The 18,074-nt window shown below is 43.8% G+C and overlaps 1 protein-coding gene and 1 long non-coding RNA gene across 5 annotated transcripts in view; one reads left to right on the top strand and one right to left on the bottom strand.

The window, feature by feature from the left end:
* Positions 1-17,408, bottom strand: part of POLQ (DNA polymerase theta) — a 41,131-nt gene extending 23,723 nt beyond the window's left edge. The window contains exons 1-13 of one of the 4 annotated variants that reach the window (XR_013980818.1): positions 17,045-17,406; positions 15,012-15,194; positions 14,220-14,350; positions 13,521-13,677; positions 12,351-12,459; positions 10,260-10,479; positions 9,400-9,541; positions 9,168-9,314; positions 8,014-8,226; positions 6,622-6,764; positions 4,242-4,440; positions 1,362-1,501; positions 632-825 (exon numbers count right to left, since the gene is read on the bottom strand). Coding sequence is in view for 3 of the 4 variants with exons in the window: in XM_080987074.1 (XP_080843200.1) it covers positions 632-825; positions 1,362-1,501; positions 4,242-4,440; positions 6,622-6,764; positions 8,014-8,226; positions 9,168-9,314; positions 9,400-9,541; positions 10,260-10,479; positions 12,351-12,459; positions 13,521-13,677; positions 14,220-14,350; positions 15,012-15,194; positions 17,045-17,147 (2,081 nt within the window). In the remaining variant the exon portion in view is untranslated. Of the gene's footprint in view, positions 1-631; positions 826-1,361; positions 1,502-4,241; positions 4,441-6,621; positions 6,765-8,013; positions 8,227-9,167; positions 9,315-9,399; positions 9,542-10,259; positions 10,480-12,350; positions 12,460-13,520; positions 13,678-14,219; positions 14,351-15,011; positions 15,195-17,044 lie in introns of all 4 variants that reach the window. The other 3 variants (XM_080987074.1, XM_080987072.1, XM_080987073.1) reach the window with 3 other exon arrangements.
* LOC308466479 lies at positions 720-10,624 on the top strand. Its single transcript, XR_013980836.1, has 3 exons — positions 720-859; positions 8,041-8,219; positions 10,545-10,624. It is a non-coding gene; the product is annotated as an uncharacterized lncRNA (long non-coding RNA).
* Positions 17,409-18,074: the final 666 nt, after the last annotated feature.

Genomic DNA, 18,074 nt, shown 5'->3' with positions numbered 1-18,074 from the left:
CACACTCCTTGGCAGCAAATTCCACTGTCAAACAGCTCTTGCTGTCAGGAAGTTCTTCCTAATCTTTAGGTGGAATCTTCTTTCTTGTAGTTTGGATCCATTGCTCCGTGTCCGCTTCTCTGGAGCAGCAGAAAACAACCTTTCTCCCTCCTCTATGTGACATCCTTTTCTATATTTGAACATGGCTATCATATCACCCCTTAACCTCCTCTTCTCCAGGCTAAACATGCCCAGCTCCCTTAGCCGTTCCTCATAAGGCATCGTTTCCAGGCCTTTGACCATTTTGGTTGCCCTCCTCTGGACACGTTCCAGTTTGTCAGTGTCCTTCTTGAACTGTATCAGTTGAATGTGTATCAGTTGAATGTGTGTTGGGTATTATCAATCACAATGCCTGTTTCAAAAGTTATTACTCCCTTTATTTTGTACTACAGATAGGGTCCACGGAAATGTTTTAGAAGAAACTTGTTTCTAAACACACGCTACTTGCAAATCCAGTAACTTCAACATTATACTTAGAGCAGAAAACTGCTGAATGCCGGTTGCAAAGGTGGAGTATTTTGCAATAATGTCACCATTACTTTGTGATGTCATATACACCATAGTGTAACATTGTAAGTTGTTCAGCCATTACCTTTTGTGAATGGCCATTTGCCTACGCTGCCTCTCTGTTCTAGTAATTATTTTGCCCTTCACAGAGCAAGCCAAAAAGCTTTCTTCAATTCCAACCAGCTCAGCAACTCTTTTCATTGAGGCAGGCAACTTCTCCCACATGCAAAAGAATCGATACCAGTCTATTTTGGCCCAGTCTTCATAAACAGGGGTGACCTAAAAAAAGAAGAACCAAAACAAGAAGAAACAGGTTTTGAATCCTACTTCCTTTACATACTATTTTCGCACCACCAAAAGAGGTGGGGAAAGCTTAACATGAATCAACAGTGTGATGTAGCACTGGAGCAACTGAGGGAGCTGGGTATCTTTAGCTTTGAATTGATAAAAAAGAGAGTATGGGATTAGCTTTAACCAAGCTGAAAAAGTATACCTGCAGTGGGAAAAAACTTTAAAAATTCAAGGCAGCAGTTTAATATGTTTGCAGGGCCAATCAGAATAAGATTTATTATTTGATTATAGATGTTAACCCCAAAAATGTTAAGTTTTTACCTCTATCTTCAGTACATTTTATTTTATTGCTATGGCTAGTGGCTGATGCAAATATAATTTCTTCTGATTATGTTTAAGACATAACTTCATCTGCTGGGATAAGGCATAAATTATAAGCCACTGGTGTCAGTAAGGATTCCCCCTCCGCTGGAATCTCAGACTGTATACCTCAAGTAGCTGAAAAAGTCTGAACAAAATCATACCAAATAAAGACTGTGCAGATCATTCTCTAAGACAAAGCTCTTCATTGCTCTCTGGAGATCAGCAAAAATTTCTAGTACTGCTACGGGTGAAAAGGAAGAAAACAAGGTAGCAGAGCCAAGATGTGTTGGGCAATATATTTCTGCCAAGAGAAAAGATACATCTATTATTGTTATTATTATTAATTAAATTTGTATATTGCTCTTCGTCTGTAGATCTCAGGGTGGTTCACAGCATAAAAATACAAGATAAAACCACAAAATACATAATTAAAACAAGAACAAAAACAAAATATACCAATAACCCCCCTCCCCACCCAACACATTTAAAAGGATTTAGGATGTTAGCCAACCAAAGGCCTGGTTGAAGGATAATGTTTTCGCCTGGCTAAAGGTGTATAATAAGGACGTGGGTGGCACTGTGGTCTAAACCACTGAGCCTCTTGGGCTTGCTGATCCGAAGTTTGGCGGTTCGAATCCCTGCGACAGGGTGAGCTCCCGTTGCTCGATCCCAGCTCCTGCCAACCTAGCAGTTCGAAAGCATGCCAAAAAGTGCAAGTAGATAAATAGGTACCGCTCCGGCGGGAAGGTAAACGGTGTTTCCGTGCACTGCTGTGGTTTCGCCAGAAGCAGCTGAGTCATGTTGGCCACATGACCCGGAAAACTGTCTGCGGACTAACACCAGCTCCCTCGGCCTGTAAAGTGAGATGAGTGCTGCAACCCCAGAGTCGTCTGCGACTGGACTTAACTATCAGGGGTCATTTGCCTTTTACTAAAGGTGTATAATGAAGGTGCCAGGGGGAACGCCCTGGGAAGAGCATTCCACAAATGGGGAGCCACTGCAGAAAAGTACAAGTGTTTTACTGTTCATTTGCAAAATGCTTTGAGGCTTTGCTGCAATGAACTAACACAGCTAATCCTCAAGAATTTGTCTTTAATTATCCTGTTTCTTGAATGTTTTTAGTGGCTGGGGGGGAGGGAATTCTCATATCCTTGCAGACTAGGAACCTGAGACGGTAGGATCAATGACAGATTCATTTCTGAACTGAGACGAATGTAAGAAGTATAATTTGATAGTATTACACATAGCCATATGAAGCTGCCTTGCCCCAACCACATCTAAATCTGTAGTGTATATTCTTACTGGATCTCAGAATAAAGTCGGCGGCAAAGCCTTTGCTATTGCTGGCTAGCCTATTTTTTTAAAACTGATTCCAAGGACTGAACACTGTAAAATTAATAAATGAATCATATCCAGCAAACCAGATGAGGAAGTGGGAAGGAAAAAAGATAATCCCTGAGATTCAAATTAAACCTGACTAAATGCCCTTGGAGTTGTAATAGCTCCTTCTATGCAATTTTCTACACAGCAAAAAAGAAAAGAAAACCTGAACTAGGGTGTGCGGCCTGATGAGCTACAGAAAGGCTGCATAGTCTCTTGGCTCTGATCTCCCCTGAATAAAAAAACCCAACAACCTTCCACGGGTTTTAAACGTCTCAAAACTGTCCCAGTTTTGTGAGTGGGCACTGGGAAATGTTGCCTTGCACCCTAAACAGCAAAGAAGAAGCCCTAACAGATTATGTTAGGCTAAGTAAAGGCAAAGGGACCCCTGACCATTAGGTCCAGTCGTGGCTGACTCTGGGGTTGCGGCGCTCATCTCGCTTTATTGGCCAAGGGAGCCGGTGTACAGCTTCCGAGTCATGTGGCCAGCATGACTAAGCCGCTTCTGGCGAACCAGAGCAGCACACGGAAACGCCATTTACCTTCCCGCCGGAGCGGTACCTATTTATCTACTTGCACTTTTTGGCATGCTTTTGAACTGATAGGTTGGCAGGAGCAGGGACTGAGCAACGGGCGCTCACCCCGTCGCAGGGATTCGAACCGCCGACCTTCTGATCGGCAAGCCCTAGGCTCTGTGGTTTAACCCACAGCACCACCCGCGTCCCTTAGACTACTTGACACCAAAGGCCCTATTTGTATATTAAAATTTAGCCATGATTCTCTTAGCTTCTAATAATTTCAATTCCTTTCTCTTCTAGTTGCTTATAAACCCTATTGAAACCTCATTTACTATATTTTGTCAGTAATTTATCTCTCTCCTGCTCCGAAGTTTCTGTCCCTTGTCTCTTTTTTATCTCAGTTCCTTGAGGCAAGTCCCATGCATCACAGCTTTCATCACCTCCCACTTGATTGTTATCAAGTCCTCAGAAGCATCATATTCAGTGAAATAATTAGTTAAAATTTCTTTCAGTTTTTCTGCACCACTTGGTGGTGACTAAAGCAGAGAGTTAAAGCACCACATGGGTATGTGTTTTCCTTCCTAAAGCTTCCAATTCCACTGTGACTCGACCATGACCATTTATTCTAATGGCACCAATATCGGCCCCTTTGGAGATCAAAGTGACTTTACTGTCTTTGAGACTTTTTTCTGGTAGGTGGTAGACCTACTGCAGAGCAATAATTACAATCTTGGTTGATGTTGCAGCTACATGGTATCCAGGTGGTACCAAGTGCATGATTAAAATGCCTTGAATTTATGGAACAAGCTACTAAACAATTGACTTCCTTTGAGTCTTTACTCCTTGCTGCCCCCAGGGTCAGGACAAAGGGCACAGTTTCCAAATTGTAGCCTATTTTGTAAAACATCAATTGGGAAGATTTGTTAGGGCTTAAAAGGGCGTGGGAGGGTGACTGAGGCACAGAAATTAAAGAACAAGATTGAATCAATTTGTGGAAGAAGCTGAGCACAGAGACAGCATCAAAACAGGTTAGAGAAGCTATGCTCAAGGTTGCACATAAATGGTACAAATGTTTGCTGCTCCAAATCTGCATGTTTCATTTTTTGCTTTAACATGCAATCCAAATGCAAATGTGCATTTTACCTTTGCCTGTATCAGACACCGAAATCAGGATAAATTCATTCTTAAGCAGCCACTTCACACAAGCATCTATAGAACCATGGCAATTTCTCTCCTGCTCTGTCCCATTGTCCGGGAAGTCTTTCAGACTTGCACCAAAGAGTGTACAGGAAGCATAACTCTGGATGTCTTCTGGAGAGCTAGCTACTCCATTTACTATGATCTGTCAGAATAAGAATTTAATCAGCATACAGTACTTGCTAAAACGATACAGCAATTAAATCTGAAAGGAGACCCTTTTAGATGGAAAGGACACACTGCGCTTCTAAAATTTCTCAGTGAGCATGTCAAGGGCACTCAGTCTCTCACAAGGATACCCCTGGGCACAGAGGTATTTGCGTATGCATGTATAGATTTCCAGAATCTTGCAACTACATACCACTCCAGAATGAATAGTAACAGAAAAAGTGTCTTCAGCGCTTACATAATTCACTACAATAAGGATACAATAAAGATGCCTGGGCTCAGATGGCTTTAAGAGAGGATCAGACATATATATATGGAGGAAAGGTCAAGCAAACAAGTATTCATCATTCTAGAGATCCTGTGTTTAGGAGCAGTATACCTCTGAACACCAATTGCAGGTACAGCATAAGACTCTTAATCTCAGCGTCTGGGTTTGAGCCCCACATCGGGGAAGAGTATCAGAGAAGAAACTCAGGCCAGGGAGCAGATGGTCTTCAGCTCCTAAAGTTGACCTGAGAATACTTTGCATCGCTTCTTTGTCTTGGTGGAGAGGCAGCATATAAATGCAGTAATAAAATTAAATTATGGCATAACCTTGCCATTTTTGATGCATGATGCTTTTCAGCAGTTTTATATATTTTGATCAGGCTGCTTCAGAATCTGAAGATATGCCACACTGTCACCCTTCGGTAAATTGATATACAGTGATACTGCTCCCAGGACACCCTTCCCTGTCCTTCCCATACTTTGGATCTAGAGAGGATTTCATCCCACTGGTTCTCCTCCATTCCATCAGATTTATGTTATGCCCAATACAGGTTTAGCAGGGACGCAGGTGGCGCTGTGGTCTAAACCACAGAGCCTAGGGCTTGCTGATCAGAAGGTCGCGGTTCGAATCCCCGTGACAGGATGAGCTCCCGTTGCTTGGTCCCAACTCCTGCCCACCTAGCAGTTCAAAAGCACGTCAAAGTGCAAGTAGATAAATAGGTACCGCTCCAGCAGGAAGGTAAACGGCGTTTCTGTGCGCTGCTCTGGTTCGCCAGAAGTGGCTTAGTCATGATGGCCACATGACCCAGAAGCTGTACGCCGGCTCCCTCGGCCAATAAGGCAAGATGAGCGCCACAACCCCAGAGTTGTCTGCGACTGGACCTAACCGTCAGGGGGTCCCTTTACCTTTTAATATAGGTTTCCCTTTAAAATCAAGTATTCCAATTCACTCATCTTTGCTCAGAGGCTTCTAAAATTATCATATAAACACCTAAAAACGTTGCTCCTTTCCAAATGTTTCTGTCCGACATGTGCATTTCCCCATACAGCCATTTGGCTCCTTCGACTGGCTATCATGTCCGTTCCCTATTTCTTCCACCCCAACCCCATTTGGGTAGTCAAAAACCTTTTCATCCTCACCTCCAAAATTAATGCTCCTCAGTTACTGCCAACTTAGCTGCTCCTCACCCTCCAAATGAGTTTAAAAGCTGCATCTGCCACCTTTTTGATGCTGAGCAACCGCAGCCTGGTTTCATTCTGGCTTAAGGGCAGCCTTCCCCTATTGCAGAGGGACAGCTTGTCCCAAAACACTCCCCAGTGAAAACTATGTTTCTTCAAGTCAGTTGACCCAGGGCTGAATTCTGCCCCCAGCTCTGACAACCTTCTCATGGGCAGGCAAATACAACATGCCGAATTGTAAATATGTTGTGATTAGTTTTACCTGCTTGTTTACTTTGTATTTTATGCTTAATTATATTTTACTGAATTTGCATTATTGCTATCTTAAGCCTAATTCAGTGGAAAGGCAGGATATAAACTTGACAGATAAACAAGAAATAAACCTCTGTTCACCCAATTATATGCTGCCATGTATGCTTGATTGAAGCAACACAGCCCCCAGCCTACTTTGAGTGTGAAGGATCACAGAAATTAGATCTAAGAGTGAAGTACTCACAGGATCCATTTCCTTAAATACACCTGGCAGCTCCTTCACCTAGCTGCATAGGTGGAGCAGGCTGAACTTAATGTTGAAGGTGGATATTAAAAGATGAAGTACTTCTACAGATGCATTCACCCCTCAAACGACTACAACCCAAAAGCCTGCAGGTAATAAATATTGATATATGCCTTGGGAGCAAAGTTTTATTGCCTTAGCATGAGCGTTACATACCTCCAGGATTGCCCGTATCATACTTGAAGTAATGTCTTCTCCCTCTTGGCTCAGCAAGCAGCTCCGCACTGGCTTGAGACAGCCCTGGAGAAGAGCAATGCCTTTGGATTTCTCTGTGGTCTTGCACACCAGAATGCTCTCGCCTACCAAAACACACCAATTTCAACCGAGAGAGGGAAAATGCATTATTTAATAACCAGTGCATACAAGAGTCATTTTAATTAATAAGCAGTTTCATTAGTAATCAAATCAATGTTCGTTAGAACCAAGAACAGGTAGGTCAAGTGGCTCAAGAACATTTAAACTGAAAGCAGGGATCACCAGGGTTAGGAACATAGGTACATATTTTGTTCTTCTGCCCTGACTATAGCCTGCTTACTTTCTTCTTACAGAAAAATCATTCACTATAGAGGGCACACATCAGTGATTCAAATGGCAAAGCAGATGGGGGAATGGCAAAATCTTTGCAGATATATCACTAGGGACCATTGGCTGGGTACAATCTGTCCCCTTTCCTATAAGCAAGAACAGAACACACATTGATTCTGGCTGGATCTTGAATTCCTCTTCCTCTGCATATAGCTGTGCACAAGATCAGGGCTTGGAGGCTGGGCAAATATTGTCAGCTACTCAACCAACTGACCAACTATCATTTCACCAAACCCAAACATTCTCAAGCACGCCACGAACTGAACAACCAAAGTGTCAGTTTCTCTCTTTTACTGCATCATATCATCCAACAGCAGTGGCAGGTAGAGGGGCCAGGCCTCTTCCTCCCAACCTTTACGGGTATCTGGGTCACACACAGACACACCCTCGTTTTTTGGTGCCTTTTTCTGTGCTTAACACTTATAGAGCACATATTTTTTCCCCTAAGAACTGTACACATATTAAAAGATAAGGAGAAGGGAGAGAAAAGGGAAACAAGCACTGAAAGCAAGCAGCTGCTTCTTCACTGGCCAATGGATGGGGTCAGGTTGGCCTCCACTCTGCCATTTAGCATGAATTAGCATGAACCATGCTAATTATAATGTTAGGAATGTTCTACACTGTAGATCTTCTCTGATGAAAACTGCATTTTAGATCAAAGCATGCAATTAAGCTCTATGGCTTGCACCTATTTATTTTCTTTGAACCTGGATTGCATGGGGACTGCCTCTTCTTAATATGGAACTATGTTACACCTGTTCTCTCACTCATTTTCCTAGCTTTTTGGCCTACTATATGGAAAACTGCCCACTCTCTAAAACCTATAGCAACTTTCTGGTCCACTTTCTGGATGCCCCTAATCAAGTGGGCATTAGCCCAAGAAAGCCCAGGCCACAATAATTTTGCTGGTCTTTAAACAGTCAAGGAACTATTGTTAGTCACAGCTAGAACAACTGCACTTACCTATGGTGTCTACTCCCTTCCTTCCAGCTCTCCCAGCCATCTGTTTGTATGTCAAGACATCCAATGATCTGCCTCCAAACACAGGAGTTCGGATGATTACCCGGCGTGCAGGCAGATTCACCCCAGAAGAAAGTGTAGAGGTTGCTACCAGGACTCGAAGCACTCCTTGACGAAAAGCCGTTTCAATGATGTCTCGTTCATCAAATGTAAGACCTAAGATTAATATACACTATTAAATACTGACATATTAACCAATGGTGGCAGATAGTTATTGAGGCAATTTAATCCTGGGAAATCAAGATTTTGGAATAAAGTTCAAATCCAAATATTGTTTTATAGCATTAAAGTAATTCCACTTGTATACATATACAGTCATACCTCGGGTTGAAGTTGCTTCAGGTTGAGCGCTTTCAGGTTTGCCAATATCCTTCTTAAATTGTGGTGCCCAGACCTGGACACAGTACACCTGGTGTGTTTCTGACCAAGGCTGAATAGAGTAGGACTCTATTACTTCCCTTGATCTGGACACTATACTTCTGTTGATGTAGCCTAGAATAACATTAGACCTTTTTGCTGATGAATCACACTGTTGACTCATGTTAAGCTTGTGGTCTACTAAGACCCACAGATCCTTTTCACATGTACTACTTGCAAGCCCCCCATCTTATATTTGTGCAGTTGGTTCTTCCTGCCTAAGTGTAGAACCTTACATGTTCTCTGCTGAAATTCATTTTGTTATTTTTGGCCCAGTTCTCCAATCATCTTAAGATCATATTGAATCCCGATTCTGTCTCTTACAGTATTAGCTACCCCTCCCAGTTTGGTGTCATCTGCAAATTTGATAAGCATCCCCTCAATTCCTTCAGCTGAGTCATTTAGAAAGATGTTGAATAACAGTGGACCCAGGACAGAATCCTGCGGCACTCCACTTGTCCCTTTTTTCCAGGATGATGAGGAATCATTAGTAAGCACTCTTTGGGTAGTGCTCTGTAGTGTTTGATTCATAATGGCTATTTCACTTAAAGCTACAGACATGAAGCATGGACATGCATGTGCCTACCAGTCAGAAAAGTCATGGCAGGCCACACGTTTACACACTCAGACTGATGTAGACAAATAAAATAATACAAGATGAACACACCCCAAAGGCATACCTGCATGGTGAAAAGCTACACCCCATTTTATAGTCCTCTGAAGCACGGAGTCCAAACCAGAAGGCGAATGCTTTAGCTGACCTATCAACTCCTCTATCCCTTCTGTGTCCAGGGCTACTGGTGAAAGGGTGGACATCTTTTGAAGGTCTTTACATAGGAGGGAAAGCATATTGTCATGTTGTGTGTACTCTTCAAGCCCCAGGCCTTCCTCAGCCCCTTAATTTTGACTCACACTTGTGCTGGAGATTGTAGAATTCCCGGGCAATGATGTCTGACAATTTCTCACACCAGTTCTTAGATGGGCAGAAAATAAGGACGGAATGGCCATTCTGAACAGTCTCATAACACAGAGTCACCACATGGTCCTCATCATTCTAAATAGAAACATTTCTTTAACAAGCAAATTTCATATATCACTATGGAGGTAATGCGCTTGAAGCCTTTTCCCAATCCCTTCTTCAATTCAGAAACTCAAAAGCTCAGCTCTATATGGCCAGGATTGAAAATTATGTCCTGTTCTAAACAAGTACCCAAGTCATCCACCATGTGGTGTGATTGGGTGGGACTTTGGGGAAGGATTCACCTAACCAGCACCATCAGAAGTCCCACTTAAGAATTTGTGCTTGCACAGCAAGGCTTCCCCCCTTCTCTTCAGCCCACCCCCTTGAAATTGGCTCTGGGAGAGGTCAGAAGAACCCCCAGAACAGCACATGAAGGGGAGGAGAGGGGAGGGGAGACTGGCAAGCTGTTTCTGTCTGGTAAGCTGAAGAGCATGATGTTAAATTCCACCATTTTTGTTTGCCTGCCCTGGAACTGTGCAACATAGGTCTGTTACAATCCCAAACATGCCTACTGTGAGGTAAGGTGCACTGAACACATGCTTTTGGATTATACCATTAGACAGAAGTCCAGAACTTGCTAAATTATTGGTCAAAACCTGGAGATAGGAAAAGATTGCCCATCTACCTACCATGTGATACAACATGCTTTGACACATTACACACCTATTATACACTTAAGGGTTTCATTTTAAATTTAGGCAGCCAAGCAGCATTAAATTAAGTTGACGTATCCTTAGCAATATCCAGTTACCTTTATATGTGGCACAGACTGGATTTCTCTCACAGCTTTAATGGAGGAGTCATAAATTTGGCTGCCAATTTTCACTTGCTCTACAAGGGGCACCGGTCGGAAATCTGTGTGGTATAGCTTTGCATTTAGCCAGGAGGCCAGAAGACCCAGGTTAGGAAGGGTAGCGCTCATGCCTACAATTTGTATTCCATTTGAGAGTGGTCCAGACATGTTTAATTGTCTACAAGAAAAAAGAAAAGAAAACTGAATTCTTAACAGTTATTCCATTGGAAAATCATCTCACAGGATTTGCTGCCACAAGATGTGGGAATGGCTAATGGCTTTAGAAGATGGCTAGGCAAGTTCACAGATGGGAGACCTATCAACCAAGGTAAGCCCTGGGAACTAAATGGATACCAGTTGCTTAGGTGACACTGTTGCCTTCATAATCTGCTTTCAAGTTTCCAGCAAGCACCTGGCTAGTGAATACTAGAAACAGAATACTGGATTAAATGGACCTTTAGTCTGATCCTGCAAGCTTCCTCTTGTGTTCTTATATAGGCACCCTAGAAGCTGCTTCCCTCAATCAAGAGTCAGAATAGTTTTCTAATGTTTAACCAAGCAATGCTCCAGCATACACGCCAAACTGAGCCTTTATAAAGAGGAAATAGAAATAAATTTAAAACATCCTGTCCATTTCTAAAAGGCTACAAATAGCTAAAGGTCAAAGGCCTGTTACAGAGAAAAGTTTTTGCCAGGCGTCTAAAGATATGCAATGAAGGCACCAGGTGAGCACAAATGGGGGGCCACTGCAGAAAAGGCCTGTTCTTCCATTGCGCCCTCTAGGCATTTTGTAGAGGGGCATGAAGAAGAGCCTCAGATGATGAGTGCGGTGTGCGAGTCGGTTCATATGGGGAGAGGTGGTCCTTGAGGTAGATGGTCATTTCAACGGACACTATAACTATTTTACTTGGAAAATAGAGTATTTATTATTGCTCTTGAAGTACTGTTTTTATCTTAAGCATCTGCAATGAACAGGAATATGAAATGAGACCTAAGAGGGAAAATTCTGCTATTGTACCACAACTTGACTACATTTTACTGCAACTATACATGCCCTGTTACTAATGCTCCAAATGGACCTGATGAAAGAAAGACTCTAAAAGAGTGTTCTCTTGCTGTGGAACTGTAGGAGAAGCATTGTTAAGCCAAAATACTGCATGCATCACCTGCAGAGGATTTCAAATGATTGAACTGACATTTTCAATCAATTTGTGAAGTTTTGCTCATTGTAAAGTTTGACTTGGCAACCCTTTTTGTGCTAAGTTTGGCTGCTCTCCTCCTTCACATGTGGGTAATGTTTTGGTCATGGCTGTATTAACCACGCAAATATGAATACAGTGGTACGTCGGCCCTGTTTAAGAACTATTTGGTTTACAAACTCCGCAAAACTGGAAGTAGTGTCCTGGTTTGCGAACTTTACCTCAGTCTAAGAATGCGAACTTTACCTCAGTCTAAGAATGGAATCCGAACGGTGGAAGGGCACTGGTGGCGGGAAGCCACATTAGGGAAAGCGCACCTCGGTTTAAGAATGGACTTCCGGAACGGATTACGTTTGTAAACCGAGGTACCACTGTATGTATAATCTTGAATCAGGCAGGACGCTTAATGTGCTTATCATAGTTATCAATTAACTATATTCCCTGCAACTGTCAGCCTTTTATTACAAATGTCCAGGTTCAGAGCAGCGCCTATGATGGTAACAAGCACTTCAAGAAAAGTAAAGAGATAGTCATTCCTGTTTAAGAGATTCCCATAATAAACAGCTCTCAGAATGGGTGTAAAGTATGTTTGTGGCTTAGCAAAAGGAATTCTAAATGGAGCTGCTCCTTCAACAGAATTGGATGCATGCAAGTGATGCCTGCATGTAGAAGAGGGGAGACAAAACTGAGAGGTTCTCTGCCCTGAAGGCAGTGACATATCCAGAGCATTGTGCTCTTTCATTGTCAAAGGAGCCTCATGTGTCTTAACAGACATAATCCAAATACATATCCTGTTCAAAAAACTAGATTTTTGTGATCTTAAAAAACAAAGACTTTCTAGTCTACTCACTTGTTCTTTGTTTTTCTGGTCAAAAACTGAACCTTTGTCAGCAGGAGTTCTAGCAGATACCCTCTCTGAGGATCCCCCAGCATGTGCAGCTCATCTACAACTACTATTCCTACGGAACAGAAAGGGAGAGGCTACAGAGATCAACTTACCTATTGTTATTTTAAATTTCTATACCACCCTTCACCAAAGCACATTCTAGGCTGCTGCAGAACGTAACAAATAAAGGAATAAGATACTTTATTGCATTTTTAAACTTGAATAAAGTGCAAGGCCCAGACAGCTATACAGTACTACTGAATTTTAGGAAGCATTTAAAAGGGCAGTTAGCTGAGCTGTTTTCATACTGTAGAGAAACAGAGTCTATTCCTAATAAATGGATGGATGCAAATATCATAACAACACTTAAACTTAGAAAGGATGCCATCCAGCCAAATAGTTAAACGAACCCTCCAAATTTTAAGCTCCCATACTATTTTATTGATTTATAAAAGCATTTAAGAGTCGCTTTTACTCCAACAAAGGGCACCCAAGGTGACTCAGAAATCTTAAAACTAGCACAAATATCAAATTTAATTATGGGTTCTTCCTTTAAAAAAGTTATTTACTTTCAAAACAGTTCAGACATATTTCTTTTAAAAATGCCGGTATAGATAAAAAAATTAGGAAATTTACTAACAATAGTACTCCGACTTAAGACTGCTATTGAATGAATTGACAAATATCTGTAGATCTACCTACAATTTTTCTAATCAAGCCAGTGGAATGCAGACCAAACTGCTATAGAAATTATATACCATATTTTACCACGTATAAGACAATGTTTCTTGCTTTAAAATTTTAGTCAAAAATTGGGGGTCATCTTATACACGAATGGCTAATGCAGAGGGGTGCAAGTTTGAGCCTGGGCTGTTGTGGGAGGCCTGGGCTCAGGTTCGAACTCTAGTGTGGGCAGCCAGGCTTTGGGTTCAGGTTCGGGATCAGGGTCTGGCTCTGGCCCGATTTCTTAATTTTGTGTTTTAAAAAATAGGGGTTGTCTTATACATGGGAGCGTCTTATACACAGAAAATATATACGGTATATATTGTGCAAAAAGAAGAAGACTGATATGTCCAACTGGGAGACCACTTTTCTCACTGTTTCTTGATAATGACAAATGCTGTTACAGCTTACCCAGTGAGTCCAGTACTTTCTCCTCTATGAGTCTGTTGATCAGACCATTAGCTCTCTCAATAGTGCAGACAGCAACATCCAGGGCAGAGAAACGGACAGCAGGGGAAATACTCCCAATGTACCCCTCCACTTGAACACCTACGTCTTGGAAGACTGCCTATTTGCCAAAGAGACAATGTACATATTTTCACATGTTTAGAATTTTGGCATGCACTGTGTAAAGCAGTCAACCCCACATTGTACTTTGAAACCAACTCATCACTAGACAACCCCTCACCTAGGACAGGCATCTGATTGACCACTGTGAGAACAGGATACTTGACTAGTTGGGCCATTTACCTGATCCTCCAGGCTCTTCTTATATTCAAGCCTGATGAAAAATGAGACCTCGGGGTCATAGTGGCTAGCTAAGTGAAGATAGCCCTGTGTGCAGAAGCTGTGAAAAAGGCAAATCCCATACTTGGAATCACTGGGAAAGGGACTGAAAATAAAACTGTCAATGTCATAATACCTTTACACAAATCTATGATGCAACCACGCTTGGAATTCTGCACACAGTTCTGGTTACCTCCACTCAAATAAGATGATCGTTCTGCCCCAAAAATTCTGTCAAAAATGTGCCTGCTTTTCTTCCCAGCACTTAAGATTCTGCAATATGACTTCTGATCTAGTACCCTACTTTAAATATCTTCTACTTACTTGCAGGTAATATTTCTTTTCTTTGGCCACAGAGATAAAGGGTAAAATGAACAAAGCTTTTTTGCGAGATTCCAGCACTCTCTTCAGCATAAGTAATTCAGCAACTAGAGTTTTCCCTGCACTTGTAGGAGCTGAAAGTCATTGAAAGGAAGACATTCAACATCTAGAAACAAATTCCAACCTGGAATCACAGGGAAGATCCCCACCTTACTTCCCAATTAAACTTGGAGCTTGAAAAAGAAACAAGGCATTGCTCATAACCTCACACGAAGGTGGAGTAGAAAGTCAAGGACAACGGGCAGGCAAAGTTTGTGGATCGCTGATCCTGCCCTACAGAATTGTGCGTTACTGAAAATTCCTTACATATTTTATGTTTAGTGCTACTACAAGAGCACTTAGCATGAATATGCTTTTATTATTACTAGGACATGTACAAGTCACATTCTTTCTCTCTTTAGCTATCAAAGGAGAAACAATGATGCGGGCTTCAGAAAAATGTTCTCAAGTAGCATCAAAAGGTACCAAGAGAAAGAAGCAATGGCAATTCACCCTTTAAAAATATGCAGCTAGCAGTTATTAGAATCAGTTTTTAGATCTAATCAAAATACACATAAGACAAATCAGAAATTCATTGTTATTTATGTATTAAGGAGGGTCCCCCATTAAACTCAGAAGTTAATCGCATTGTCAAAAGGAAAGAGGTTCACCACAAACACAGTCAAACAGGGAAATGCTATATCAGCTACTTGCAGCAAGTGAGATTTCCTGAATAAGCATCAACTATTAGCATACCTGAGTAAACCAAGTTTTCCCCCTCCAGAACTTGTCCAACCATCAGGCACTCGGCTTGCCACTGGAACATACGAACTACTCCCAAACCATGGTATTTATCCAGGACCGCTTTGGGGAGCCCCCAGTTTGCTAGCAGCAGTTTGTCAGCTTGCTCATCAGGAACACCCACATGCTGATCTTGTCCTGGGGTGAAAATCCAGCATCAGATTAGAATTTTTCCCCTCAGGGTGGAGGTCTGGACATTTACATGGCTCACACATATCAAAGAGTCTTGTGGAAGCAGCTTAATTGTGACATAAACTGTCTTGCAATTCAACAGATGTGCAGTGCTATCCTTAGTTCTCAGACGAATGTGCAAACACACAACTACAGTGCAGAGAAACGCTGTAATAGCTGAGCCCAACAGCCCTTGAAGATAATATATACATATCTGTGATATTTCTATGAACAACCAAATGTGTACATGAGAGATGATATAATAGCCATTGTCGAATATCTAAAGGGCTGTCATATGGAAGATGGAGCAAGCTTGTTTTTTTCCTGTTCCAGAGGGTAAGACCTGAACCAATGGATTCAAATTGCAAGAAAGGAGATTTCAACTAAACATCAGTAAGAACTTCAGGGAGCTGTTTCACAGTGGAAAGGACTCTGGGCTCATCCAGACTTCCTTTTGTGTAGTGTGTTTCCTCATGAAAACCCACTCTTTACTGCGGAAAACACAAATTGCCATTTGTTCCAATTCAGCATTAAAGAACAGGCTCCCCCGGGAAAGCGGCAAGCCAAACCCCCCCCCCCAAACCAGTGCTTGGACACGGACTGGGAAAGTGTGGGGCCAGGGGCGGAAATTGATTATCGGTAATAGGGTGCCAGGAGCAAGGCCCAAATTTGACACCCCCAAATGGATCTTTTCAGTGCTGTGTCCCCTCGACTCAGCGCCCTGCGTGAGAAAGCTGCCTGCTCCCCCCCCAAAAAAATCTGATGCTGGGTAGGGCAAAAAATAAAGTGCGGACAGGTGGGGGACTCTCCTTCATTGGAGGTTTCTAAACAGAGCTTTCTTGGGCTCCATGATCACTGCAGATGGTGACAGCAGCCACGAAATTAAAAGACGACAGCTTCTTGGGAGAAAGGCGATGGCACACCTAGACAGCGTCTTAAAAAGCAGAGACATCACCTTGCCGACAAAGGTCCATATAGTTAAAGCCATGGTTTTCCCAGGAGTGATGTATGGAAGTGGGAGCAGGACCATAAAGAAGGCTGATCTCCGAAGAATGGATGCTTTTGAATTATGGTGCTGGAGGAGACTCTAGAGAGTCCCATGGACTGCAAGAAGATCAAACCTCTCCATTCTGAAGGAAATCAGCCCTGAGTGCTCACTGGAAGGACAGATCCTGAAGCTGAGGCTCCAGTACTTTGGCCACCTCATGAGAAGAGAAGACTCCCTGGAAAAGACCCTGATGCTGGGAAAGATGGAGGGCACAAGGAGAAGGGGACGACGGAGGACGAGATGGTGGGACAGTGTTCTCGAAGCTACCAGCATGAGTTTGACCAAACTGCGGGAGGCAGTGGAAGAGAGGAGGGCCTGGCGTGCTCTGGTCCAGGGGGTCACAAAGAGGAGGACACGACTAAACGACTCAACAGCAACAAAACAGAGCTTGGACGGCCACCTTGCCAGGGGCTCTTTAGTCACCATTCCTGCACCGCAGCGGGTTGGGCTAGATGACCCTTTGGGGTCCCCTTCCCAACTGCCACAGCTCAATAAGACTATGGGTTGGGGAACTGCTCTGCGTTTCTTTAAGGTGTGGGATTAGGAAAGAAACCCCATTGCAATGGTTAAATCCAAGGGGAAGGGGCAGCGAGGGTAGCTGCCCCCCTAAATAAATAAAAAAACATAGGAAACGGAGGTTCTGCTCCCCCTAACAAAAGGCCTACCCCCCAAAAAAACCCTGGCCACGCTCAGGGTGAACTATCGCCCCCCTCAAAGAACAGCAGCTGACTCGCCAAGCCGGCGCCCAGGAGCCACTTCCACGCTTTACCTGGAGGGCCGAGGTTGGGGCAGCCCAGGCCGGGCGGGGGGCTCAGCACGACGCCGCTCAGAGCCCCTCGGCGGGGCGAAGGGGAAGACGAGGACGCCGCCATCTTCCCGCCCCGCCCCGGCTTCTGCTAAGCCAGCGCCGCCGCCGCCATTTTCCCGCGCGGGGATTCAAAGAGGCCGGAAGGGGCCGCGGCTGCTCCGCCTCGCTTCCCCTCAGCCTGACACCCGGCGGCCAAATTCCTGTCAGGAAGCGGCGGGAAACCTCGGCGTTTGGCCTCACGGGCAACGTTTGCGTCTCCCTAAGCAACTCCCAAAGACGGAGAGACAGCAAAGGGCCGCGCCGAACGCAGGCGCTTGTGCCGCTTCCTCTTCTAAGCCCATTTCACGGAACCGCGGACCCAGAAAGTCATCCAGTCCCATCTCTACGCCCGCGTTTTCCTCACACTCGGGTCCCCAGAGGATGTTGGACTACAACTCCCGTCATCCCCCGCCGCTAGTCCCGGTAGCTAGGCATGATGGGAGTTGTAGTCCAACACCATCTGGGGACCCGAGTGTGAGGGAAAAGCGGGCGTTGAGAGAAGACTCTCTGGGTCCGCAGTTCCGTGAAATGGGCTTAGCCCACGAGGCATAGAATGCGAAGCAGCACAAACGGGGTATAAATAACAAATTATTGTTATTTTAGTCCAACATCGTATGTTGGGAAACCGAGCGGAGGATGATGGGATCGGGTGCAAACAGCATTTGAAAGTGCTGCCAGTTAGCATGCAAACGAATGGAAGGGCAGGAGGGCTACTTTGTGCAAATGGGCGCTGGCTTTGGCCTGGGAAGGAAGGAATCTTAGGAGAGGAGGAGTTTGGATTTGATATCCCGCTTTATCACTCCCCTTCAGGAGTCTCAAAGTGGCTAACATTCTCCTTTCCCTTCCTCCCCACAACAAACACTCTGTGAGGTGAGTGGGGCTGAGAGACTTCAGAGAAGTATGACTGGCCCAAGGGCACCCAGCAGCTGCATGTGGAGGAGCAGAGACTCGA

Source organism: Podarcis pityusensis (genome assembly GCF_964106645.2).
Source record: "Podarcis pityusensis genome assembly, chromosome: 17".
In the NCBI taxonomy this organism is placed as follows: domain Eukaryota; kingdom Metazoa; phylum Chordata; class Lepidosauria; order Squamata; family Lacertidae; genus Podarcis; species Podarcis pityusensis.
The sequence above is the reverse complement of the archived record's forward strand: the minus strand, read 5'-3'. Positions and strand labels throughout refer to the sequence as shown.